General features: G+C 54.5%; 1 protein-coding gene across 1 annotated transcript in view; it reads left to right on the top strand.

Moving 5' to 3' along the window:
• Positions 1-24,315, top strand: part of OTOG (otogelin) — a 72,204-nt gene extending 47,889 nt beyond the window's left edge. Inside the window, exons 33-53 of the mRNA XM_045066023.1 lie at positions 245-2,040; positions 2,866-3,034; positions 3,343-3,488; positions 4,063-4,152; positions 5,341-5,524; positions 7,843-8,063; positions 8,276-8,414; positions 10,032-10,226; positions 10,439-10,651; positions 11,255-11,359; positions 11,529-11,636; positions 12,066-12,167; positions 14,863-14,961; positions 16,113-16,153; positions 17,649-17,724; positions 17,836-18,014; positions 18,775-18,879; positions 19,058-19,177; positions 20,359-20,404; positions 22,711-22,790; positions 22,874-24,315. Of these exons, the coding sequence (XP_044921958.1) occupies positions 245-2,040; positions 2,866-3,034; positions 3,343-3,488; positions 4,063-4,152; positions 5,341-5,524; positions 7,843-8,063; positions 8,276-8,414; positions 10,032-10,226; positions 10,439-10,651; positions 11,255-11,359; positions 11,529-11,636; positions 12,066-12,167; positions 14,863-14,961; positions 16,113-16,153; positions 17,649-17,724; positions 17,836-18,014; positions 18,775-18,879; positions 19,058-19,177; positions 20,359-20,404; positions 22,711-22,790; positions 22,874-23,074 (4,415 nt within the window). The 3' untranslated portion in view covers positions 23,075-24,315. The remainder of the gene's footprint in view (positions 1-244; positions 2,041-2,865; positions 3,035-3,342; positions 3,489-4,062; positions 4,153-5,340; positions 5,525-7,842; positions 8,064-8,275; positions 8,415-10,031; positions 10,227-10,438; positions 10,652-11,254; positions 11,360-11,528; positions 11,637-12,065; positions 12,168-14,862; positions 14,962-16,112; positions 16,154-17,648; positions 17,725-17,835; positions 18,015-18,774; positions 18,880-19,057; positions 19,178-20,358; positions 20,405-22,710; positions 22,791-22,873) is intronic.
• The last annotated feature ends 980 nt before the right edge of the window (positions 24,316-25,295 follow it).

Raw genomic sequence — 25,295 nt, 5'->3', positions numbered from 1 at the left:
ATTGGCTCTGAGCTCGGGCTTTGAGGTATGGGGCAGAGTCCAGACCTGCGGAGTCCTCCAGTCCCACACAACAGAAGCCCCTGGGTTGGTCAGACTGCCTGACTGGCGGCTGGAAGCTGCCTTCCCCCATGCTCACCTAGGCTGCTGGCTCAGGAACCCTACCTCACAGCCCTGCCCAGTGAAGACACCCCTGGGGCAGGCAGCAGATGTCCCATTGTCTGAGCTGCTTCTTTCTTTGCCCCAGGTGTGGAGCCCATGGTTTTGGTTCCCACAGAGTCTCTTGGTGACCAGACCCTGCCTCCCGGTCAGGAGCTGCCCACTCTCAGTGGCAAGGAGCTGCAGTTTCCACAGGAAGCGCCCGGGGCCCCCTCCCACAAGCCAGTGCATGGTCCCTCTGCCCCACTCACCACAGCTCTGAATCCACCCATGGCAGTTACTGAGGGGCCAGAGCTGGCTCCAGCCCCCACACAGGCCACTCTGCAGCTGCCACCGGGGGTCACTTCACCTAACCTCCCTGCCCCCGCCACAGAGGCCCCAGCCAGCATGGGAGCGACCGCCAGCCACCTGGCTACCACCCTTACCCCAGAATCCTCATCTCTCTTCCTTTCGCAGCAGACACCCACACCTAGTATAGGGTCAGGGGCTGTGAAGACAACGAGGGTGACTGTGACCTTTTCAGGGAGCCCCAATATCACAGACTCAGCCCAGTCACCCCCCGCACCTCGTTTCCCACTCATGACCAAAGCTGCGACAGCCCCAGGCCCCGGCTCTTTGCCTATCAGGACCACCCCGCTCCAGCCCTTCCCAAGCTTGGAGTTGCCTACGAGTTCCTCCTCCAGGCCTGTGGCTTCCCCTGCAGTGACCTCCAGGCCTCCCACTTCCTTGGGATCCCACAAGACTTTGCTGACACCTGCAATCATAAAAGTCATGAACAAGACAGGGATGCCCCAGCCCACAAAGGCCCAGAGCGTTTCAAGGCCCAGCAGCCTCCCAGCCGAGGCTAGGACAACAGCACAGCAGGTTCCTGTCAGTGCTCTGGCTACCAAGAGAGTGGAGACAGCACCACCCATGGAGAAGCAGCCTGGGCCCAGCCAGTCCGCAGGCACCCCAGCATCCTCACTTCCAAGACCCATCCCTACTGCCCCACTCCACCCCACCCGGCAAACTACCATAGCCACCGGGCCTCCAGCTCTGCCCCCGGGGACCCCAGCTGCCGCCAGCCCATCCACACTCGCTCACGGGCTGGGGGTCACTCCCTTCATGTCCGTGGATTTAACTCAGCCACCCCAGCTCCTCTCTGGCCTGCCTCTTGATACCAGCCTGCCCTTGGCCAAGGTGGGCACATCTGCCCCAGTGGCCACACCCAGGTCCAAGGGTTCTGTCGTCACCCTTCCACTCCGGCAGCAGGCCACATCTCCCACTATGGCCACAACCCCACCTACGCAGACCCTCAGCTCAGCACCGCCTCTCACCCCTGCTGTCGTGGCCCAGGTAGGCCTACCCAGCTATACAACCCCTCAGGCAGGAGGCACGGCACCAGGCCTGCTTCTGGGAGCCACATTGCCAGTCTCTGGAGTCGTGGCCATGGCTGAGGGGGGAGCCCCCACGCTCTCTGCTGCCCCACACAAGAGCACCACAGAGAAGATGGCCATTCTGTCCAAGCAAGTGTCTCTGCCCCCCTGGATATATGGTCCTGCCCAGGGGGTGCCCACAGAACTCACGCCTGCTGTGGCCCACACTTTGTCTGCCTTGGCACCGGAGGCTGATGGCCCCTGGGCCGTCACAGTGCCACTGGTGCCTACATCCTATCCCCTGAGTCGTGTCTCGGCCAGGACCGCCTCCCGGGAGAGCTCACTCGTTCTGCTCCCTCAGCTGGCCCAGGCCCATGGAACCCCGGCCGGACCGCAGCTTCCAGCAGAACTGGAGGCAGAGGCCACCACCAAGCAGTCTGGGCGCTCAGCCCCCGCCCAGAGCATCGCAGCGAGTTCGGCTGAGACCTTAACAACCACCACTGAGGAAAGCACATCTCCCACCTGTGTTGTGAGTGACCTATCAGGCCACCCCAGTGTGGTCCCCTATGTCCCTCTCTCCTGGGCCACTTGGCTGGGACACCATCATGGCGTCACATTCCTCTCAGCCTGGGGCAGCTTCTCCTTTACCAACCACCAGGCTGCAAGATGGCGGTTCAGTCACTGCCCTCAGGCTTGCCCCACACTCTGGAGCTGACAAATTTTGCAGGCTCTTCTGGGTCCCTGATGTCATGGCAGAGTCTCACCATTTCCCTAGGGCCAACTGGATGACTTAGTGTGACACCAGAACGTGGAAACATGAGTGTGCTGGGGGGTGTATGTTTGTATCCGTATTGTCACGTGGGACTGTGTGTGCAAAGTTTACATGTGTGAGACTCAGGGCGAGCAATCATATATCTGTGTGTGTGCTGTATGGTGTCACGAGACAGTGTAGATCTACATTTGTAAGAAAGATTGTGTGTGCGTGTGCATGTGTGTGTGCGTGTGCTTGTGCGTGCTCAGGTTTCTCTGAGTCTGAGCTTGCACGTCTGCACATCTGTGTACCTGGACCTCTCTACCAGGGCTGGACAGATACGCAGAAATCCTGGGGATTCAGTCCCTGATCCCCAATCTCATGCTCAACTCGTCCCCAGGCCCCTGAGGGGCGTGTTGGGTGGGTTGAGGGTGACGACACCATTCCCTAGTAGTTATACCTCTGGGTCCCCTGCCCTGCTACAATTGACTTTGGAAAGGATCTTATGCCCTTAGCTTCGGGTGGGGGTGGGGGGAGGGGCGGGTAGTGAGGTGCTCAGTACTAGGCTGGGCACTCATGCTGTCTCTCCACCCTGTGCCCCAGCCAATCGCTGAGCAGGACTGCGTCCGCCACATCTGCCTGGAGGGCCAGCTGATCCGAGTGAACCAGTCCCAGCACTGTCCCCAGGGTGCCACACGCCCTCGCTGTGGGGTCCTGGGCCTCGCAGTGAGGGTGGGCGGGGACCGCTGCTGCCCCCTATGGGAATGTGCCTGTGAGTCCTGGGGTCCACCAGATCCTCCCCAAACGTGACCTCGGCGCCTTCCCTGTGTGTTCCTTGGCCTTAGGGTAACTCTGACCTGAATGCATTCTCCTGTGGGACATCTTGTCTCATTGTGACCCCTGAACTGGCAGGTCCCTACTCTTGCAGCCTCATCTCTGTGATGCCTGCTCTGAGGGACTCTCCAGCCCTCAGGGCCTCTGAATCCCACTTGGGAAAAGGCCAAGTTGCCTGCGCTACTACCTGGGTGGCCTCTGCCCCAGAAGCATCTGTTAATCTTCTCATCCTTGCCCCTCCCCCAGGCCGGTGCTCAATCTTCCCTGATCTAAGCTTCGTGACCTTTGATGGGAGCCACGCAGCCCTGTTCAAGGAGGCCATCTACATCCTCACCCAGAGCCCCAAAGAAATGGTCACCGTCCATGTCCTTGACTGCAAAAGTGCCAACCTGGTGACTGTCCCCGGCTGCATTTGCTGCTGGGGCCTCGGAATTTGATGAGATTTGGAGGGGAGATTGAGCAGTGAATTGGGTTTTAAGGGGTGCCAGAGGCGAGGACAGACGCGGAAACCCCTACAGTAGCTCTGTCTATCAGGGGAGTGTACCACCTTGTGGCCCTTTCTGGGGCCGACACCATTCCCAGCTCATCCCCATTGCCTAAGCCCAGGTGGGAGGCACGCGAGTGCAGAGGAGCTGGGATGCCACTCCAGCCATGTGGCCTATGGCCAAGGATGCTGGCCACTGGCAATCACCTACTAGGGTACCCTCATGAGCCGGGTGGAAGAGGGCAGGATTTTCTGTTTGTTTTTGCTTTTTGTTTTGGCTGGGTTTACAGGAGGTCAGGTAGAACCAGACATGCTCCCTGAGATTCTGTGCACCATCTGCCCAGCCCCGACCGGTGCCCCTGGCAGACTGCGAGGGGGTGGCAGAGAAAGGATGCTCACAGCGGCTCCCCAGCAGCAGCAGGAGGAGGAGAAGGCAACAAAGACTGGGCTCCAAGCTGATGAGGATTGGGCTCTCTCTGCAGGGGCACCTGAACTGGCCTCCGTTCTGCCTGGTGATGCTGAATGTGACTCACCTGACCCATCAGGTCACCATTGACCGTTTCAGCCGGAAGGTGAGCGCATCAGAGAGCCAGTCTTCCCAGGGCTGCGATCAGGCAAGCCGCAGGGCGTCCAGCTGTGGAGAGGTCTTGCTCACGACTGGGGGGCAAGGACAGAGAGGGACCCTTCCAATGAAAAATAATGCAAAAGGCTCACCTCATTTGTTTCCCCTTTCTCAGCAATCATTCTCCTGTGCTGCCAACTGTTCAATGCCTGAAAACTATTGTTACATATAATTTGTCAGGGTTTTTTTGGTTGTTTAAGGTAAGAAGGTATATCTAGTTCTTATTACTCCATCTTGATCAGAAGCTAAAGCCCAAGTTCTTAGATGCGACTGTTCATTCCCAGACCTGGGAGGCCACTCCAGGTCCATGGAGCCCCATCCCCTCTCTGCATAGCTAGGAAGGCTCTGGCTGAGAGCACCAGGGATTTCCCAAGGTCAAAGTTTCCCAACACCGAAGTTCCTGTCCTGGATAATTTGCAAAGTGATTAATAAAACAGTGATTGCTCTAGGAGAGGAAGGTTTAAAGTCATTATAAATATTTTAAGATTCTAATCTTTTAACTCCCATTTCTACAAAGTAAAACTACTAATCCATAGTACATACAAATTTAACCTTGTCAATATGTAGCAGAGGTTGTAGCTGTGACTGTATAGTGGTGGAGAGAATTAGGGTGTGTTGCATATTTAACAAACATTGAGACCCCGGTTTATGTCGGGCCCAAAGGCAAGTGCTGCGGATTCAAAGGTGGATCTGGTGCCTCGATGAGGGAACAAAGAGAGGTCAGCACAGAGATGAGGAGGCCCCAGAGAAGGGGTGCCCAAGCTTGAGGTTGGAGACTTGGGGGAAATCCCCCAGAAGAAATGACCTGAGCAGAAGAATCAGGAAGGGAGGAGAGTGATTACAAAGCCTCAAAGTGCGTGTTTGTTTGGGCACAGAGATGCAACCTGTCTCCCGTTGTTGTGTCTTTTTGTTTTATCATTTTCTCATAAAAATGGTTTTGGAATTCTTTGATGCCACTTGGACAGTGTCTTGGCCACATGTGCCTGAAACAGAGCCTGTTACATAGCTTGATACTGTTTGTTGGATAGATGTGTGGATGGATGGGTGGGTAGGTCGATGGATGGATGGATGGGTGGGTAGATGGGTGCGTGGACGGACAGACAAGCTGTGCTCACATTGAACACTCTCCCCCCACAAGGTGACTGTGGACTCACAGCCCGTCTGGCCCCCTGTGAGCAGACACGGATTCAGAATTGAGGACACAGGTCACATGTATGTGATCCGGACCCCGTCACACATCCAGATCCAGTGGCTGCACAGCTCAGGACTCATGGTCCTGGAGGCCAGCAAAGCCAGCGAGGCCCAGGGCCGCGGCCTATGCGGTGAGGTGGGACCCAGCTGGGGGAGAGGGGATGGTTCTTTGGTCCACCTCTGTCTCCCAGCATAGGTTCCCCTGTGTGAACCCAGGGAAAGCTGGGACAGAAGGCCAGGCCAAAGGTGGAAGCAGCATGGCTGCCAGGGCAGAGAGACCTAGTGTCTGGTGTTCTGAGGCAGAAGCTGCCAGCAGGGAGACGGCTAAGGGCTCTGGCCTCGGCCAGTTGTCACTTTAACTGGGATTGTCTGTCGGCTTCCCGGATAGCTTCCTAATACCAGATAATCCTTCCTGTCTGCATAGGCCTGGGCACTTCACAAAGCACTTCCACACTCTGATCTCACTTATTGCAGGTCACCGACCTAACAACCCTAAGAGATGACCATTGAACTAAAAAAGAAAGGGGGCTCAGAGAGGTTAAGCACCTTGCCCCAACTCACACAGCAGAGCTGCCACAACACTGGGGCTCTTCAGACACCAACATGACTGCGGGAGTGTGCCCTTAGGGACTGGATGTGTTTTGATAAGGAGAAGGGGGGGTGCAGGGGGAGTGTGAGTGTGGACAGCTGCTCCCCCACGGGACATTCTGTGACAAGACATTATGATGCCAGGGAACAGAGGAGCACTTCCATGTTCCATAAACACATACATGTACGTCCATAAATCTGCACCGTTTTGATCATTGACACTCACACCCTTGTATTCAGAATGCCCTCCTCATGTGAATTAACATGTGCAAGTCTGCTCTTTGCTCATTCTTTGATTACTTACCATGTGCCAGTCCCAGAACAGATAGTAGGCAAAACAGAAGAAATCACTGTTTTATGAAACCTCTGTTCTTACTGACTTACTGATGCAAGCATATTTTTTTACACACACACACACACACACACACACACACAGCACTGCCAACACTCCATCATCTTTTTCTCACCATGTCTTGCTTCCACTCTTTATGCCTGGCAGGGAGTGCTGGCCTCAGCAGTAATCTCCTCCCTAGGATACTCAGGACACCCTTCGGTGACTCGATGTCAAGACCAAAAATGCAACCACTGGGACCATAAAACCTGAAGGTTTTGAGTAAATCATGCTTTACGTTCATGAAACTGGTGGCTGGAGGTGTGAAAGCAGAAGTCAGCCAATTTTTATCCGAACTAACACTCTGTATCCTGGGCACCCTGCTGGGGAACCAGGGGAGACTACTGGGAGAGTGAGAAAATTTATCTAAAGGAAAATGAATCTTTGCACTCAGAGCAGGACAGCCCAGCCAAACCAAAATCCGTTCTACAGAACTGGAAGGTCGTGGACGGGTGCCTCCGAAGCGCTCTTGAAAGGACTTCTGAGAAAGTGTTTCAGGCAGAGGGAGCAGCATAAGAAGGTCAAGGGCAGGGAAGTGTGTGTGGGGAGCCTAGAGCTCGAGAGAGGAAGCTGAAAGTTAAGGTCATGGTAGAAGCTGTGACAGAGAAACTTCAGCCCCCACCCCCATTTCAATGTCTTATGACCTGACAGAAGTCTATTTCGGGCACACAAAAATTCCCAAGTGGAGACTCCCTCCATCTTGCGGCTCTGCCATTCTCAACACACGCTTCCAACTCCACTGCAGGAAAAAGAGTCAGAGAGTCAAAGAATATTGATGGACCGCCTGGCCCCGGTACCCTTCACCCTCCTCCTCACTCAGCATGGGCTCCCCCAGCCCCAGGAGATCCTGGGAAAAACAGGCTAGAGAACTGTCCGGGAAGAAGAGGAAAGAGGCGTTACACTTAGCTAGCAGTCTCCGCTAAGGCAGATTTTCTTGGAGTCATTTTTAATTTTCATGTAAGGTCAGAGCTACTATAAGGAACTCCCATTTACTTTTTACTCAGATTTACCAAGGGTTCACATTTTGCCACATTTGCTTTTCCTGCCTCTGTGTGTACACTGAGGTGTATAAAATGTGTTTAGATGTGTATAAAGATGTATAAAAACCACACATAGGTATACATATGTGTATATATATGCATGCACACATATATGATTTTTATATGTGCACTTTTCTATGTTCTGCCTTTTTTACATAAATGCATTTTTTCTGAGTGATTTGAAAGTTTGTCGGAGACATTGTATCCCTCTATCTCTAAATACTTTGGTGTCTGTCTCCTAAGAATGATGATATCTTCCTACACAGCAGGTTTCTTAGCTTCTCTGTGCCTCATTTCTCTCATCTGTAAAAGGGGGATAATAGTAATACCAGCCTCAAAGAATTGTTGTAAGAAATATGCAAAGTGACACCCAGGGACCTGGGAGTGGTGGTAATCATTATGGCTATTGGGATCGTCCTTCCCTTTCCAGGCATCTGTGATGGGGATGCAGCCAACGACCTCACCCTGGAGGACGGCTCTGTGGTGGGTGAGGCTGAGGACCCCGCTCCCTTTCTGGACAGCTGGCAGGTGCCCAGCTCCCTGACCTCGGTGGGCCAGACCCGCTTCCGCCCGGACAGCTGTGCCACAGCGGACTGCTCGCCCTGCCTTCGCATGGTGTCCAACCGCACCTTCAGCGCCTGCCACCGCTTTGTAGGTACCCGCTGGGGCCCGGCATGGGGGGACCTCCCAGGCTAGGAAGGACAGTCCCTACCTGCAGAGAGCAGCTCCCCAGAGGTGTTGAACCTGGGGCCAGATCATGAGTCTCCAGAAACTGGTTATTGTGCCTGGTTATTGTGGCTGGGAGGAGCTGGGCCCCGGGATATGGGGACTCAGGGGGGAGCAGCACTGTCTGGCTTGCCCAGGTGCCACCAGAGTCATTCTGTGAGCTGTGGATCCGGGACACCAAGTACGTGCAGCAGCCCTGCGTGGCACTGACGGTGTACGTGGCCATGTGCCACAAATTCCACGTGTGCATCGAGTGGCGACGTTCTGACTACTGCCGTGAGTCAGGGCCTGAGCGGGAGTGGGGAGGACGGGCGACTCCTCCGTGGCTTCTGACGCTCCCGCCCCTGTTAGTCATTGATTTATTCATTCATTCATTGATATTACTCTGTAATTCAAGAAGTATTTTATCAATATATCTATGATAAATACATAAATAAGTGTATTTTTATTTAATATACAATATAATATAAACATATTTAATATACTATATAATAAATATAAATCCATCTATGAATAATTTAACACATTTATTTTTATTATAATGTAGATTAATAAGCCCAATGAATATTATTTGCTTATTATTTAACTTACCTGAATCTCTTCTCCTTCTCTGTAAAATGAAGAAAGTGGTAATGGCTCCCCCTAGGGTTGGTTTGAAGGTGACATGGAGGTAATGTGTGCTGAGTGTCTCCCGCAGGCCCACTACATGGTTACCATCCAGGATGTATTGCCTTTCTTTTAATTTCTTGGTCATCTTTCTCTTCCTTCAGTCTCTCCCTTCCTTGCCTGAGAAGGGAAGTGAGAGCCACCCCTCCCCATCCCATTAGGTTTGCACTGGTGGTGTAGACAGGGGTGGACCGGCCTAGGGCACTCTGATTTATAAATATGGACACATCCAGATAGGCTGGAAGGAGCTCACAGGAAGACCACGCCTAGAATACGACGGCAGATAAAAGATGAAAAGACAAAGTCATCTAGAGTAGTGTTTTCCACACTGTGGGTATGAAACCAACTTTGGGGGTCAACACCATGTTCAAAATATGCAACAGAATAGAAAATGCTAGTGTGTACTCTACCTAGAAAAAGTAAATATTGTTTTTTTGGTTTGGGGTTTTTTTTTTTGAGTAAATATTGTTTTGTGAACAAGTTTGTTTCAGTATATCAGTAATGCTCTAAAAAAAGTTTCAAATATATATATATATATGGCTTGGGACTGAGAATTACTGAGATAGATAGATAGATAGATAGATAGATAGATAGATAGATATATCTATCTATCTATCTATCTCAGTAATTCTCAGTCCCAAGCCATCCTTTAAAATCCCTAGGGAACTCCAAAAAGTACGAATGCTGGGCCCCACAATAAGAGATTCTAATGTTGCTCCGGGTGCGGTCCTGGCAAGGGGATTTCCAAAAGCTCCCAAATGAGTCCTCTGTAAGGACCACTGTTTGAGGTTTAAGGACCACTGCTCTGCATGCCCGTGTGTACCAGACCACAGTGTAAAGTGTAATTTCTAAGGTCAAGAAAATTTGAAAACACTGATCTAAAGCAAGGATTTGACAAATGTTTCCTGCGAAGGGCCAGATAGTAAATAACTGAGGCTTTTCAGGCTTTACTGTCTCTGTCACAATTAGTTCTGCCCTAGGAGTGCAAAAGCAGCCAGATACAATAGGCAGGTGCCTGGGCGTGGCTGTGTTTCAATAAAACTTTATTCGCAAAAGTCCGTAGGAGGCTGGATTTGGCCTGGGGTGGTGCTTTGCTGCCTTCTGATAAGGGAGGCAGGGACACCAAACCCCTTTGCACTCTCTGCTGAGGCCCAGATGACACTCTGAGGCCCTTCTTCACTCTGCCTGGGGTCTGAGCCCTGCTTGCTGTCCACTGTGCCCCTGCAGCCTTCCTATGCTCCAGTGACTCCATTTACCAGGCATGTGTGGCAGCCTGCGAGCCCCCCGAGACGTGCCAGGACGGGCTGCTGGGCCCACTGGACCCAGAGCAGTGCCAGGTGCTGGGCGAGGGCTGTGTCTGCTCCGAGGGCACCCTCTTGCACCGGCGCCACTCGGCGCTCTGCATCCCCGAGGAGAAGTGTGGTAGGTCCCTTCCCGGCCAGGATAGGGCCCTCCAAAGCTGACCTCACCCCAGGGTCTCCTCATCCCACCTGCCACCCATGGCCAAGGCCCATCTGCCCCCCTCTAGGTCTGCTTTGGGGATGGTCAGTGTCCCAGGGAAGGTCAAGCCTGGGATGGTCTGGGTCTTCCCACCCACCTCAGTCCCTTGTGTCCCACCCTGTCCCCCACTGCAGCTTGCACTGACAGCACGGGCGTGCCCCGGGCCCTGGGGGAGACCTGGAACAGCTCCCTCAGTGGATGCTGCCAGCACCAGTGCCAGGCTCCCAACACCATTGTCCCAGTGGACTTGGGCTGCCCGGGGCCCCGCCCTGAGACCTGCCCACGTTTTGGGGAGGTGGCCTTGCTCCTGCCCACTGAGGATCCCTGCTGCCTGGGAACGGTTTGTGGTAAGTCCCGCCATTCACTTCCCTCAACCTCAACTGTTAAGATGGTTAAAGGGCGCCGGCTCCCCCTGCAGACCTTGATGGATAGGACAAGGCTTGGGAAAATGAAAGGGGCGTGTGGGGGGTGTGCTGCAAGCAGGGAGAACCCCACCTGGGGGAGAGGAGGCCCCCTCAGGAAGCAGCGTGAGGTAGGGCTTGAAGACACAGGCTATGGACCTGAGCAGTCTGGACAACTCTTCTGCCATTTTGCAGCCTCACGACCTCAGCGATCATTTAATGTCTTTTGTGCCTTAGCTGGTTCTGTTATAGCACGAGACTGATCATAGTCCCCACTTTCTGGCTGATTGTGAGACTGTAGAAGTTGATTCTGATCTAGGACAGCAGCTGACACTTGGCCCATCTCAATGAATATTAACAATTAATGCTCTTCTGTCGAGCCCTGGACCTTCTGTGTGACCCTCAGAGGCCCCTTCCTAGAATGTAGGTTCTGGGGAGATTGAGAAATGAAGACAAGCTTTCGAGATGCTGGGGAGTACTGGAGGCCAGGAGGTGGGGGTGGGGATGTTCCTAGCCTTCAGGTGACATGCCTTGTGGCCCCTGGCCCAGTGTGTAACCAGACTCTGTGTGAGGGCCTCGCCCCTACCTGCCGCCCAGGCCACCGACTCCTCACCCACTTCCAGGAGGACTCCTGCTGCCCCAGCTACAGCTGTGGTGAGAGATTCTGAGGCGGGGAGCGCAGGGGAGTGGGGAACCCTGCAGCCCGGGAGGGGGAGCTCTGGGGACTGGGTTCTGGTTAGGGACTGGGGCAGAGCCGGGCTGGGGGCTCAGGCATGGCCAGACAGGGTCTGCTCCCAGCATTTAAGTTCTATCTTTTCTGCAGAGTGTGACCCAGACCTGTGTGAGGCAGAACTGGTCCCCAGCTGCCGCCAGGACCAGATCCTGATTGTGGGTCACCTGGGGGACTCGTGCTGCCCCTCCTACTTCTGCGGTGGGTAGACATGCCAGCAGATGTCAGTGTGCACAGCTGGATCCCGGACATCCCTTTCCTCACACATTTCTTGGGGGCAGCTGGGAAGGAGATTGTGGAGCTCACCAGATAGACTGGGCACAGGACAAGGGTGAGATTCCTGTTCAGAACAAATGGAAGGAGGAAGAGGAAACCAAGCCTGGCTTCACCCCACTCATTACTAGCAGGAGGAAATTGGTGTTTGTTTGGTGTAAAACTTTAGGTAGACAAGGAGGATCTAGATTCTTGCTCCAGGACAGGCCCCATGAGGCCATGAAAGGCTACTTGAGTCCAGCTCCTGTCACAGCTGGGTTTTAGGTACCCCCCTCCACCAACCCAGCAACCTGCCCTGTACCAAGACTCTGTGAGGGGGACTTCCTGTGACAGCCGTGGCTCCTCTCCCCTCCTCAGCCTGTGGCGACTGTCCAGATCCGATCCCCGAGTGTCAGGAAGGAGAGGCGCTCACCGTGGACAGGAACACCACAGAGCTCTGCTGTCCTCTGTATCAGTGTGGTGAGTCCCAGCTGGAGGCGGGCATGCAACCTCAAGGGGCTCCAGGGACATTTATGTGCCCCTTCACAAGGCCCTCCCTCAGGACCAATGGCAGTTCAATAGGGAGCCACAGGGAGCCCCAGGGTGAGGAGGAGCCAAACCTATGAGGGAGGAAGAGGCTTCACCGGAGGACGCTGGGCCAGGCGATGGTGCGGGGTCCAGGCAGGGATGTGGATGGCTGTGAGCTTTCAGGAGGAGGTTCCCTGTCCCCTCCCTTGGAGTCCGCAGGCCCAGGGGGAGGCCTAGGGTGAGACCACCCCAACCCTCCCAGCACTGATTCACAGTCCTTATTCTATGAGCCAAGGCCCCTGCTTCAGGGCCCCTCTTGCCCTGTGTCACCCTGGCTTTGCACATGCAGCCTACATCCCAGAAGACCCTGCATCTCAAAGCCTTGGAAGCTCTTTTGGGTTGCGACCGTAAATCGAAGTGGACCCTTTCTGATATCTTCACAGGACGTAGTACCTTAATATAATGTGTACTGTATACCTGGTACCTTAATAGTACCCCTTAAGCCTAGTAGAGGCAGCATCAGGGACGTTAAGAAAACCTAACAAGCTGGTTGAATTTCAAGATGACTTCATTTGCAAAAACCGCACACTGATTATAGGGAAAAGGGGAGTGAACTTCGCCTGCCCAAAGCGGTGTAGGCGGGGACTGTCTGCCAGGAGACCCCAGGGGCAACCCTGACGGCTTCAGTGTCAGAAACCAACTTTGGAGCAGAGTAGACTTCCACAGCGCATGCCCAGATGAGCTGACCCCAATGCACAGATCAGCCCTACATGGGGGCTCCAGGCCTCTCGTCGCCAAGTGTTCACAAAGCTGATCTGAGCAGAGGGCCAGCGTCCTTCGCCTTGTCTTTCCTTTCTTTCTGTGTGTCTCTTCTTCTGTCCTTCTTGGCCTCCTGCTCTTTATTCATGTGTGTCTCTGGGGTTCTTTTTTTTTTTTTTTAAGATTTTATTTATTTATTTGACAGAGATGACAAGTAGGCAGAGAGGCAGGCAGAGAGAGAGAGAAGGAGGGAAGCAGGCTCCCCCTGAGCAGAGAGTCCAATGAGGGGCTCGATCCCAGGACCCTGGGATCATGACCAGAGCTGGAGGCAGAAGCTTCAACCCACTGAGCCACCCAGGCACCCCTCTCTCTGGGGTTCTCAGGAGGAAGTCTGGTCATGGGGAGTGAGAACAGGTGCGGCCAGTCAGTCATGGTTTTGCTTCCCAGTTTTGCCATTTGCCCCTAGCCATGTGGCCTGGGGCAAGTCACTAACTCTCTGAGCCAAGGTTCCTCATGGGTCCAAAAGTGCTAACAGTACGTACCTTGAGGGACTCTCATGAAGATGGGAGATAATATATGTGAAATACCTTACAGTCCTTGGCATACAGTAGGTGCTCAGTAAAGGGAGGGTATTGGTATCATTACTTCTTCCGATCCTCATTGTACTTTTGTTATAGAAGCACTATATCTGCTTCATAAAAGGTACAGAATCCAAGTAAATGCAAGCGAGTGAGAATACTTTCTTCTGGCTTCCTAGATACCCCACTGTCAGCACAGTTGGGGTTGGAATACATCCTTCCACATACTCTCTAGGCCTTTATACGTGTGTTTGTTTTTAATCAAAGTAAGCTCATACTGTACATGGTTTTTTAGATTTTCTTATTTTTTTGTTGTTTTTATTAGAGCATAATTAATATGCAATGTTAATTAGTTTCAAGTATACAACATAGCATTTCAACAAATGTGCACACGCCTTTGGTCTCGTCTTGAAGAATGTCATCACCATCTGTCACCACACCTTGTCATTATAATATTGTTGACTCTGTTCCCTGTGCTGTACTTTTCATCTCCATAACTTACGTATTTTATAACTGGAAGCTTGTATCCTCCCCTTTACCTATTTCACCTATTCCCCCCGCCAGCACCCACCAGTTTGTTCTCTGTATTTAAGAGTCTGTTTTTTGTTTGTTTGTTTGTTTTTGAGATATCAATTGATAATCTTTACCTGTGCCAATATACTTTTTTTTAGTAAATCAGATCAGTTTTCAAAGTGCTGTCCCCAACACCTCCCCTCCCCACCCCAAAGTTGCGCCCAGGAGTCCCTCAATCCTTGCCTTGTCCTTCCAGTAAATGAGAATGGCTGAGGAACCCCAAACTAAGAGGGATTGCCTGAAGACTAGGAAAAAGGGAAGTGTGCACCCTGGAGTGTAGCATCCCTGATACAGAGCGGGCTCAGGGTGGGCTCCGTGGGTATGGTTCCCACAGGGCGCATAGCATGGCGTTCTCCTCTAGGGGGAACATTCATTCCCAGCAGTGGAGCTTGCACCGGTCCCTGGTGTCCATCTGCCCCTACTCTCAGGGTGACACAGAATCTAGAGGGAAGGAAGGCTCCGTTGAGTCACTTTAAGGTTTTGACACTGTCCTATTGCTAATCCCTCCTCAGAGTGGAACTAAGGCTTCCAGAAGAAGTTCTAGGGGGAGACTCCAGGAGCCCAGACTTCTTCCCTGGGCTCTAGCCCCGGAGGGTGTCTAAGGAACACTGGACAGGGGTGAGGGCAACCAAGGAGGAGTCCAAGGTGTCTGCAAGGTGTCTGCTCCAAGGTGTCTGCAAGGTGTCTGCTCCAAGGTGTCTGCAACTGACGTGTCCTCTGCCTCCCTTCCTTCACAGTGTGCGAGAGCTTCCGCTGTCCCCACGTGCAGTGTGGCATGGGCACTGCCCTGGTGGAGGTGTGGAGCCCGGACCGCTGCTGCCCCTACAAGTCCTGCGGTGAGTCCCTGCGTGGAGACGCCCCTCTCCACAGCTTCGCAGAGAGGGAGGCAAGGGAGGCACGGCCCCCACGGTCCACCTGCTTACATTCCAGCACTCTAGAGCCACCAATACTGCCTTGCTCCCCCTGCATCTGAATGCTGGGCACTTCACATTCCTACACATTTTTCTCCCTTGGGATAAAAGAAGGAAAAAACCGAGATCCCTGTTCCCCAAAGGTTTTTCCATCTAAAAAAAAAAAAAAAAAAAAAAAAGCCTTTATCGCAGCTGTCTGTTGGTTTAAAAAAAAAAAAATCTTCTTAAACTTTGCCTCAAACCCTTTTGGGAGCCTCCATGACTCCATGATCAATAACGAACACCAGTGAGCTTTATGTAAAAATGTGACTTAGAGTTGTAGAAAGAGTTACACATTTATTTCACTCATCTTTTTTCCAGGCCTCCAATGTTAACGTCAGGAGGCCAGAGAGTTTGGTCTGTTTTATTCATAGCTTTGTCCCCAGAGCACAGGAAAAGCTCTGCACAGAGTAGGCGCTTAAAACTATTTGCTGCAGGAGTGAGGGACCCAGGAGAGTGTTTTCACAGGCGCTTTGACCTTGCGCTCTCCTCTCAGGAAGCTAGAGCCTGCGTGTCTGTTGAGTTTTCTGGCACTGCCCGGGCAGCAGGCTCTCCCTGAGCAGGACCTGCCTAAGGCTAGACACTTGGACCAATAAAGCCGAACTTGCTGGAATATGTATTTGGGAAAGACAGACGGTCAGAAGTTCCACCCCTGCCATGTTCACTTCTGGAGAGGCCCCACATCTGCTCTAGAAAGGGCTCTCAGGAGGATGGGGCAGGGTGAAACCCAGATGACAAAGGGCACCTGTGATTGGCCTGTCTGCCTGTTTAGCCTCACTCGCCTCTGGAGTGGAGCTTAGAACCAGGACCCACTCTTGTCTCCCCACAGGCCTACCAGGGGAGCCACAGTCCCTGTGTCCCCGGAGGCTGAAGGGAGGCTAAGATTTTGGCTTCTTCCCCCCCAACCCCCACCCTGACTGGGGCTGAGCCTGAGCCAGAGGAGGGTCTGCAAGGGAGGGAGCAGTATGGGGACCCAGGGTGACTTCCACCTGGACAGCTCCCAGTGAGATGGGTCCCGGCCCTCTCCTGTTTTTCAGAGTGTGACTGCGACACAATTCCAGTGCCCCGGTGCCACCTGGTATGGAGACCCTGTTTCTCCCCACTCTCTGAGATCTGCCACCCCCTTTCCTTTCTACTGTGTCCCACCCCCTGGAGACCCTATTCCTTTAATGTAGTGCAGAAAGCCTTGGCTTCCTCATCAGCTTCCTTGTCCTAAGCTCTGCTTTCTGAGTACAGTGTCCACATTTATAAAGTGGGCATGCTCATGCTTTAGCATCATGGTGAGCAAGTCCAATGCTGATGGGGACGGCAATGACGGTGGTGGTGGGGATGGTGGGGATGGGGATGGTGAAGATGACGATGATGGTGACAGTGATGATGGTGGTGGTGGGGATGGTGGAGATGACAGTGATGGTGATGATGATGATGATGGTGATGATGGTGGGGGGGATGGCAAAGATGATGGTGATGATGATGGTGATGATGGTTGTGGTGGGGATGGTGGAGATGATGGTGATGATGATGGTGATGATGGTGGTGGTGGGGATGGTGGAGATGACAGTGATGGTGATGATGATGATGATGGTGATGATGGTGGGGGGGATGGCGAAGATGATGGTGATGATGATGGTGATGATGGTTGTGGTGGGGATGGTGGAGATGATGGTGATGATGATGGTGATGATGGTGGTGGTGGGGATGGTGAAGATGATAGTGATGGCAATGATGGTGGTGGTGGGGATGGTGGAGATGACAGTGATGGTGGTGATAGTGATGGTGATGATGGTAGGGGGGGATGGTGAAGATGACGATGATGGTGATGAAACTCATAATGGCAGCTAATGTTTACTGAGAGCTAACTATATGTCAGGGACGTTCATAGGCCTTTTTATGTATATTGTCAGATTAATTCTCATGACAGCCCAATGAGCTTGATTCCATGATGATGATCTCAGTTATACAGATAGGAAGACTAAGGTTAAGGTCATGAAGCTAGTAAGTCACAGTCAGTATTAGGACCCAGGAAATCTGACTCCAGAGACCATGCCCTTCGCCCCCAGGCTACACAGCCCCTGAGGGAAGGGAAAATACTTTAAGAAATGTGAAGTTATGTTTAAAGGGTTTTTTCCACCATTTTCTGATTATATATATTCTCCTCACTCCATGTCCCACAACACACACTTCCTCTCATTTTCTCCCCCCTCCCCTCTTCTCCCTTCAACTGGTGAATGAGGACGGTAAATGGTATAAGCCATGCGGGGTTCTTGGCTGACAGCCATGCAATGGTCCCTCACTGAGGTGGCCAGTGGGTGCTTGGGGTGAAAGGAGAGCCTTTAGCCCCTAGGAAAGGACACTGGGGAGTGTTCCTCAGTGGGGAGCCACCCTGGGAATTTTCCCCTTGGCTGGGGAAGGCGTGAGCTCCCTGGGAGTCAAGGGCCCCAGGCCCGCCAGCCCCCTCCCCACCCACAGCACGGAGCCAACTGACAAAGACAAGGGCCTGGGTGGCAGACTGCTCCCGAGGGCGGGCCTGGGCTTCTGCACCCTGGGGTGCTGACTGCCTCTGCCCCACCCAGTGGGAGAAGTCCCAGCTGGACGAGGAGTTCCTGCACAGCGTGGAGAATGTGTGCGGCTGCGCCAAATACGAGTGTGGTGAGCAGGGAAGGGACGCCCATTGGGTAGGGCCAGGCTGGGCTGGCCAGGGGGTGCTGGATGTGCCTGCCGGGCTCTCGGTGACTGCGGTCATCCCACACACCTACCCAGTGAAGGCCCCCGTGTGCCTGAGCCGCGAGCTGGGGGTGATGCTGCCGGGCCAGACCGTGGTGGAGCTCTCGGCAGACGGCGTGTGCCACACCTCGCGCTGCACGGACGTGCTTGACCCTCTTACCAGCTTCTACCAAATCAACACCACCTCTGTGCTATGTGACGTCCACTGTGAGGCGGTAGGTGTGGGGTGGGAGGGGGATGGGCCGGGTCAGGGCACCAGCCTGGGTGACCTTGGGTGCTCCAGGAATCAGAGGATCCTCAAGCTTTCTAGACACGTCTGAAGGGTAGGGCTGGGGGGAGGGGCCCTTCAGAGACCCCTGTGGAAGATGCTGAGCTCAGGCCCGGTTGGGAGAGGCCAGGAGGGGAACAGCAAGGATGCGGGTCTGGCCAGGGCAGGTATCTGATGGCGAGAACACAGATCGAGGCACCTACTTATGACTGGCCCATTCCTTGCTGCTCTGTGTGTGTGTCTGTGCTGCTACCCTTTGTTGAGCACTTCTGCATGCCCAGTAGCTAGGATAGTGACTGGCTTCTTGTAAAAGCTAATGAGGGTTGGGGTGGAAATAGCCCCATTTGTCAAATGAGAAAACGGAGGCTGAGGGAGGTCCAGTCATTTGTCCAAATTCCCGCAGGGACTAGGACTCAAACTGAGGTCTGTGCACAGCCAGAAGGAGCACCCTTAATCACCAGCAGTGCTGTCGCTGAAATGGGTGGAAATGCTCTTCGTCCATGGGGCTGGGGTCTAGGAATTGCTGTGAGGGAGGCTTGAGGCGGACGGAGGGAAGACCTTCCTGCCTGACATGAGAGGCTGGGAGTTCCCTTTCTGAGGCCGGCCTGCTCTGGGCTTCGGGCTCTGGGACCTCAGGCAGTAGGAAAGGCAGGAGGGTGGAGGTGGGCACAGGGCTGAAGCCCCTCTCATCCTGCCGGATCCTGTAGAACCAGGAGTACGAGCACCCACGGGACCTGGCAGCCTGCTGCGGCTCCTGCAGGAACGTGTCCTGCCTCTTCACTTTCCCCAACGGCACCACCTCCCTGTTCTTGGTAGGCGGCTCCCCAGCTACCCACCTGGGGAAGGTGTGTGGGGGGTTAGGGGTAGGCTAGGGCTCAGGGAGAGGTGCAGACAGGGTCCTGGGCAGTGCCAGGTCATGGGCCACACCTGTGTTCTGAGTTGTGCCCTAGCAGTTCCCACGGGCCACCTGTCCATCTCTGTGCCCTCCAGCCTGGGGCGTCGTGGATCTCAGACTGTGCCCGCCATCACTGCAGCAGCACTCCCCTGGGCGCGGTGCTCGTCCGCTCACCCATCAGCTGCCCCCCACTCAACGAGACTGAGTGTGCCAAGGTCAGTACCAACTTCCTCCCTGCACGGCTTGGCCTGAAGCCAGGGATACCAGCCGTCTTACTGTCAGGGGGCGTGGGGGCTGGCGGGGGGTCCTGTGTGCTGAGGTGAGGGAGGAGGGGTCCACTGAAATCTATATGCGCCCTGCCACCCCAGCTCCATATCCCTCCATGTGGTCCCGCTCTGACCTCATCACAGCACACATCCCCAAGCATCACATGGGAATGCCCAGGTGTACGGAAACATCCATCCTCACACACACACCAACATGGACAGTCAGTCCCTCATGCACACCGCACACCTCATGGGGACATGAACCCCTCTGCCTGCCACAACACACGCCATGGACCATCACACAACGGGGCACACAGGCCACACACAGCGTGCAGATGCCCAGTTCGGTTGTAGGATGGTTTGATGGTACTGCCACTGACCAGACCAATGCCAGAAGGGACAGCTGTCACTCTGGGCAGACATCAAGCGAAAGGATTTCTGGAGGGCTGGGTTATTGTTGCATTATCAAAGTTCCCGAGATTGATATCAGACATCAAAAGATTTCTGATCTTACCTAGAAAACACACACACACCCTCCCAGTCATACCCTCACAATACAAAATCACATGTGTACACACACAAGTACACACTCATAAAATCACACGCATATACTCCCTAATTCACAAAGCTCTCCCATATCATTGTTTGGCTGATTTCATAAGTGAGGAGGAAGCTATGCCCCCATTTTCAAGGTGGGAAAATTAAACCCAGAGGAAAGGGGTGACTTATCCAGGGCTGAGATAGAGCCCAGGTCACGGGACCAAATGGGCCAGCCCCTGCACCCCTCCCCTCCCTGACCCTCTGTGCAGGAAGCACTAATGAGAGAACAGGGTGGGGCATGAGGGAAGCTGCCCCCTGGAAGGACGGGGGGCCCACACCCTCTTATCCAGCCTGCAGTCTTACTGGGGCCACAGGCCGCCTTAGTGAGTCAGGTTAGCCTCTCTGGCTCTCCCATGGCCAGCCCAGGGGCCCCTTCTCCCACTGGCCAGGCCCTGATGGATGGAAATACCTGGTACTCCTCTCCCGGAGCATCATGGGAGAAAGGGAGTCACTCTCGCTGCCTCTTGCTGGGATTTTGGCTCCAGGTCTAGGACAGGCTCTCCCACTGACCTCCTCTCCTCTCCCTCTAGGCTGGGGGCTCAGTGGTACCTTCCTTGGAAGGGTGCTGCAGGACATGTGAGTGAGCATGGCTGAGGCCCAGGGGTGAAGGGGGACACCTTTCGGGTCGGGGGAAAGGGTATCATGCCAGGGTTCAGAGGGCCAGGTTCCTGGCCTGGCACCCCAGTGGCGGTTCGTCAGGGATTATTAAATGAAGGAATAACACACCTCCCATCGGGCTCATGGCACTGGCAGAGATATGCAAATGGGCAGACACCATACTCATGTCCCTATCCCAGCAAAAGTCCTCTGCTTCTTGATGGAGACGGGGATGTCCAAGAGGTCAGTAATCCCCCACCTGTTCTCCCTCCTCCTGTACGACCCCCAGCCAGAAGCCCCCCAGGTAAATTCTTCCTGTGGCCAGGAGCCCAGTCTTAGAGGTGCCCCCTGGGTGGGATTCAGGCCCGCGGGGTCCCTGACTCAGTCTGAGTGAGAGCTCTGGGCATGTGTCCCACATCTGGCCCCTGGAACCCGCAGTCCCAGCCACATAGGCAGGCACGTTCCAGTCAACTGTAAGACCTTTGCCTACGTGCCTCCCCTCCCCCTACGGTCCTCAGACTGGCCTTTGGAGGACAGAATTTGGGACGCTATGTCCACTTCATAGACAGCAGGAAAGCTGGGCTCAGTGCCTCATTGGCTGGTCTCTCACCCGCAACTCACGTTCACTGAATATTGCATGTGCTCCCATGTGACCTGCGACCCATGTCCCTCTCCCCAGGTTCCCCGGGGACCCTGTTTCCTGTGGTCCCCGTTAGCCCCGCCTCTCCTCCACGGGTTAGTGTCCACTGCCACCCAGGTACTCCTCTTGGAAGGACTGCAGGCGTGCAGCCATGTTGCTGTTCCCTTCTGCTAGATGGCCCCAGCTCTGGGGGGTGGGGAGGGAAGGGCACGGGCCCCTGCTCCCTGCCTCTGGCAAGGGCCTTTCAGCCAACAGTGCATGCTGAATAGCGAGCCTCACCCCCTGGGCTTGCGTGGGAATGCTTCAGCGGTGCCCACTCTCCTGGAGCCCATCAGCGCCCAGTGCTGCCACTGCTTTGTTCCCGCTGGTCACTCAGTCCAGGACCCCAAGGGCCATGGCCAGGACAGGCCTTGGGCCTCTTGCCTGCTAGAAGCAGAGGGGGAGGAAAAAGTGAACTTAGCTCTGGCCAGGAGTCCTCCAGCTGGTATGGTGGGAAACCCACTGTGGTGAGGCCCAGAGGCCAGAATTCCACCCCATTTCTGGCAGGCTCCCTGGGGTGACAGAGAGAATCCGTGCATCAGGCAAATATTTACTAAGCATCAATACACCAGGCCCTGTTTTAGGCACTGTAGACGCCACTGACGTTTTAGTGGGAGAGACAGAATAATAAGTAAAATATATAGTAAGACGGATACCTCTGGTTTTAGGGGGATTGAGACTTACACAGTTTGGGGGGCCTCATTAAGAAGAAGAATACAAACTTACAAGTCCCATATCAGGGTGTGAAATTGAGTATTTATTTAGAACGGAAAAGAGCTCACAGCAAGCTGAGGGAGGGGCTGTTCAAAAGAAGGTCTGAAGCTTCTGTTTTCCCAGCATACCCACCCTTGTGTCTCTGGTGAGATGGTGATGGTGACCAGGCTAGGAATAAAGCAAGGGAGGGGTCGGGGAGGGAGCAGAGGGTGGAGGGAGGGGGGTTGTAGTTTCAGGCGGGGACGCAGGAAAGGCCTGGGGAGGAGATATTTCCGTCTGTGAGGGCCTGAGTGGCCCTAAGATGGCTTGTCGGTGGGAGGCATGGCCCAGGCAGAGGAAGCTGCTGCCAGTCACCTTCCATGCCTGTGATGACTGTGTGAGGTGCACGAACCCCTGACCCTGTCCGATGGATACGGAAACCCAGTGAGCCCGCTGTGTGCCAGCTTCTGGTACAAGGTAGTGGGTTTTCATACATTCAGGAAATTGCCGATTCTTTATCCTAGAAGACCTCTCAGAGTTGGAACGCTGAAGCTGAGAGAGGGGTGGGGACAGGGCCAGGGTCACCAACAGGGGTTAGAGACAGGCACTGGGGCTGGGGTGGGGAGGCAGCCTGCCTAGTCTCCAAATCCTCCTCTTCCTAGCCCAGAGCACCGCCCCCACATCGTCCCCCCACCCCAGCCATCCAGACCTCATTCCCTGTCTCCCCTGCCTTCACCACCTGCCTGTCTCCAGGGCACTGAGTGAAAGGCTTTCTCTTTGCTGGGGAGGGGCACTAATGCCTGTAGAGAGACCCTCAAGCATGACACTAACTGCCCCAGTCAGTCCGGCCCATCCTGCTGTCCCCTGCAAACACTTCTCAGCCACAGCTACCCCCCCCCACCCCCCCCCCCAGGTAAAGAGGACGGGCGCTCCTGCAAGAAGGTCACCATCCGTATGACCATCCGAAAGAACGAATGCAGGAGCAACACCCCTGTGAGTGGCGCCCCCTGGCGGTGGGAGAGGGGGCTTCGCGGGGTGCGCTGCATCGTCGGCCTCACGAGCCCGCCCACCTCTAGGTGAACCTAGTGTCCTGCGACGGGAGGTGCCCGTCTGCCAGCATCTACAACTACAACATCAACACCTACGCCCGCTTCTGCAAGTGCTGCCGGGAGGTGGGCCTGCAGCGGCGCTCCGTGCAGCTCTTCTGTGCCACCAACGCCACCTGGGTGCCCTACACCGTGCAGGAGCCCACCGACTGTGCCTGCCAGTGGTCCTGAGGCCTGGGGGCCGGGGCTGGCTGGACCACCTCTGCCACCCCCACCTTCTGCTTCCAGTGGGCCCAGGGTGCCGGGGCGGGGGGTGGGCCTGGCTGCTACAGGTGTGGGGAGCAGGTAGGTGCGGAGAACGGAATGACGGGCAGAGGCTCGGAGAGTGATTAGAAAGGGCCACACCTGCCCCTCCTGGCTTCTTCTCTGGCCTCCCTCTCCTGCATACACCGAAAAGCATCATACCTGAGGGCTCAGGGAACTCAACTCTGTCCTTGGCTGAGGTCTGGAATGGGCCTGAGCCCTGACTCTGGCTGCAGCGGGGTGGAGAGGGAAAGATTTCCTGGGAAGCCAGGCCCCAAGCTAGACTCAAGACCATGTGCAGGACAGGGACCCTTTCTACCCTGGGAGAACCACAGTAAAAGGACAAGGAGGCTTTAACTGCAATACACAGGCCTGCATGGGGCTGCACAGGGGGATTTCCCAGAAGCGAAGAGGGTGGGTTCTCAGGTCCTCCCACCAAGGTCTGCAAGGTCAGGCCCAGAGACAGGGGAATGGGCTCAGTGACCTTCAAGTCCCCTGTAGACCCAAGAGGGATGCCCTGGCATTCTGTCCCTACCCTGTGGTTCAGGAAAGGATTTAGAAGAACAGACCCATGCCTGCTCCCTATGTGGCCCCCACTCCCAGCCTCCCTCGCAGGTGAGCTGGTTCTTGTGAGGTGGTAGCAGGAGCCCCCAAGGGTCATTGGTTATTTTAGGGTACCTTCAGCCTGGAAGGGCGTGCCTGGCTTTGCCACGTGCCTCTTCTCCAAGGACATAGCAGAGTTGGTCTCTGGAGGGGCCTGAGGTGAGTTTTGTGGCTCAGCCAATTCCTAGCTCTCTGCTTCGTGGGACTGTTTAGCAGGAGAGCATCTGTCAGTGGGAAATGCAGGTGCTCCACACATACAACTGGTCTTCCAGCGTTTTGTCAGAGCCTTGTCTCTGAACAAGAGTGTCCTTCTTAAAGCCAGGGCTAAGGTCCCTTTCACACCCCACTCTACAGGTCACCTCCACATGCCCCTTTGTTCCACTGGTGCAAAGGGCATGGACACGAGGTTGTTCACGCCCCAGCATTACCCTGATATGCCTGGGGCCGTGGGGATGCCCTAGGGTTGGGGTTAGTAGCCTGTGCCAGGTTGGGCCCCAGCTGTTCCTGCAGCTTCTTTTTCTCGGATCTATATTCTGGTTCTGTATCTAATAAACCACGGAAAGACACCTGGCCACTGTGCGTCTCTGAGGGTGTCCGGTCTGCTTTGACTCTGAAGGAATTTCAGCTGAAGAGAAGACCCTGTTTCATGGCCCTGAAGGTCACTCCAACTTCTCCTGCCCCATCTGCCCCCCGCCCCGCACTTCCCCACGACCCCCCAGCGCCTGCCCCCAGCTTGTTGGAACTGAGCTGACAGGAGACTGGCTCCCAAGGGAAGGGGTGGGAGGAAGGCGAGGACATGGGGAGCTGGGGAGCTAGCGTCCCAGTGGGGGCCTCGGTTTGGAAAGGCAACCTCAGGCTTTCAGATGACTGTTCATCTACCTGTCCCCGACAACGCAGCTTTGCTGACTTGGCCCTCCTGGGCTCTAGCTGGAGGCAGCTTCCCAGCACCTGCCCCATCCCCACCATGGGGCCTGGCTTCCGGTGATCACAGCCATCACTGGAATCACAGTATTCCTGCCTTTTCTTCCCCCCTCACCTGCCCTTCCAGCCAGGCATCTCCGCCTGCCTGTTCCTCCTGGAAGCCAACCTCCCACCCCAGCCCTCTGGCCAAACATCCCAGTCCTGTTCCCTCAGCTTCCTCCTGAGAAATCAACTCCTCAGACACTCCAGTGAAAGATTAGTAAGAAGCAAATCATCGCCCAGCATGATACTGTGCTCTGTGCTCTGGAGAAGACAGGAGACAAGGAGGAACTTAAACCTTGATCAGTGTTGCCCAGTTGCCCAATGCTGATGTCAGTGTTCATTAAAACAATTTGGAGATGGTGATTCACATCAAAAATACCTATACCCTTTGATGAAACTCTTGAATTTCTAGACAGCTGTGATAGGTTGAAGGATGGTCTTCCACGTATTCATGCCAGGAACCTCAGAATATGTGACTTGACAGAGTAAAAAGAACTCTGCAGGTGTGAATAAGACTCTTGAGGTGGGGAGGTGATCCTGGCCCAGTATAATCCCAACAGTCCTTGTAAGAGGGAGGCAGGAG

Source organism: Mustela putorius, unplaced genomic scaffold, assembly GCF_011764305.1.
Source record: "Mustela putorius furo isolate JIRA1106 unplaced genomic scaffold, ASM1176430v1.1 tig00003859_pilon_pilon_pilon, whole genome shotgun sequence".
Lineage (NCBI taxonomy): Eukaryota > Metazoa > Chordata > Mammalia > Carnivora > Mustelidae > Mustela > Mustela putorius.
This window is presented reverse-complemented; position numbering and strand designations above follow the sequence as displayed.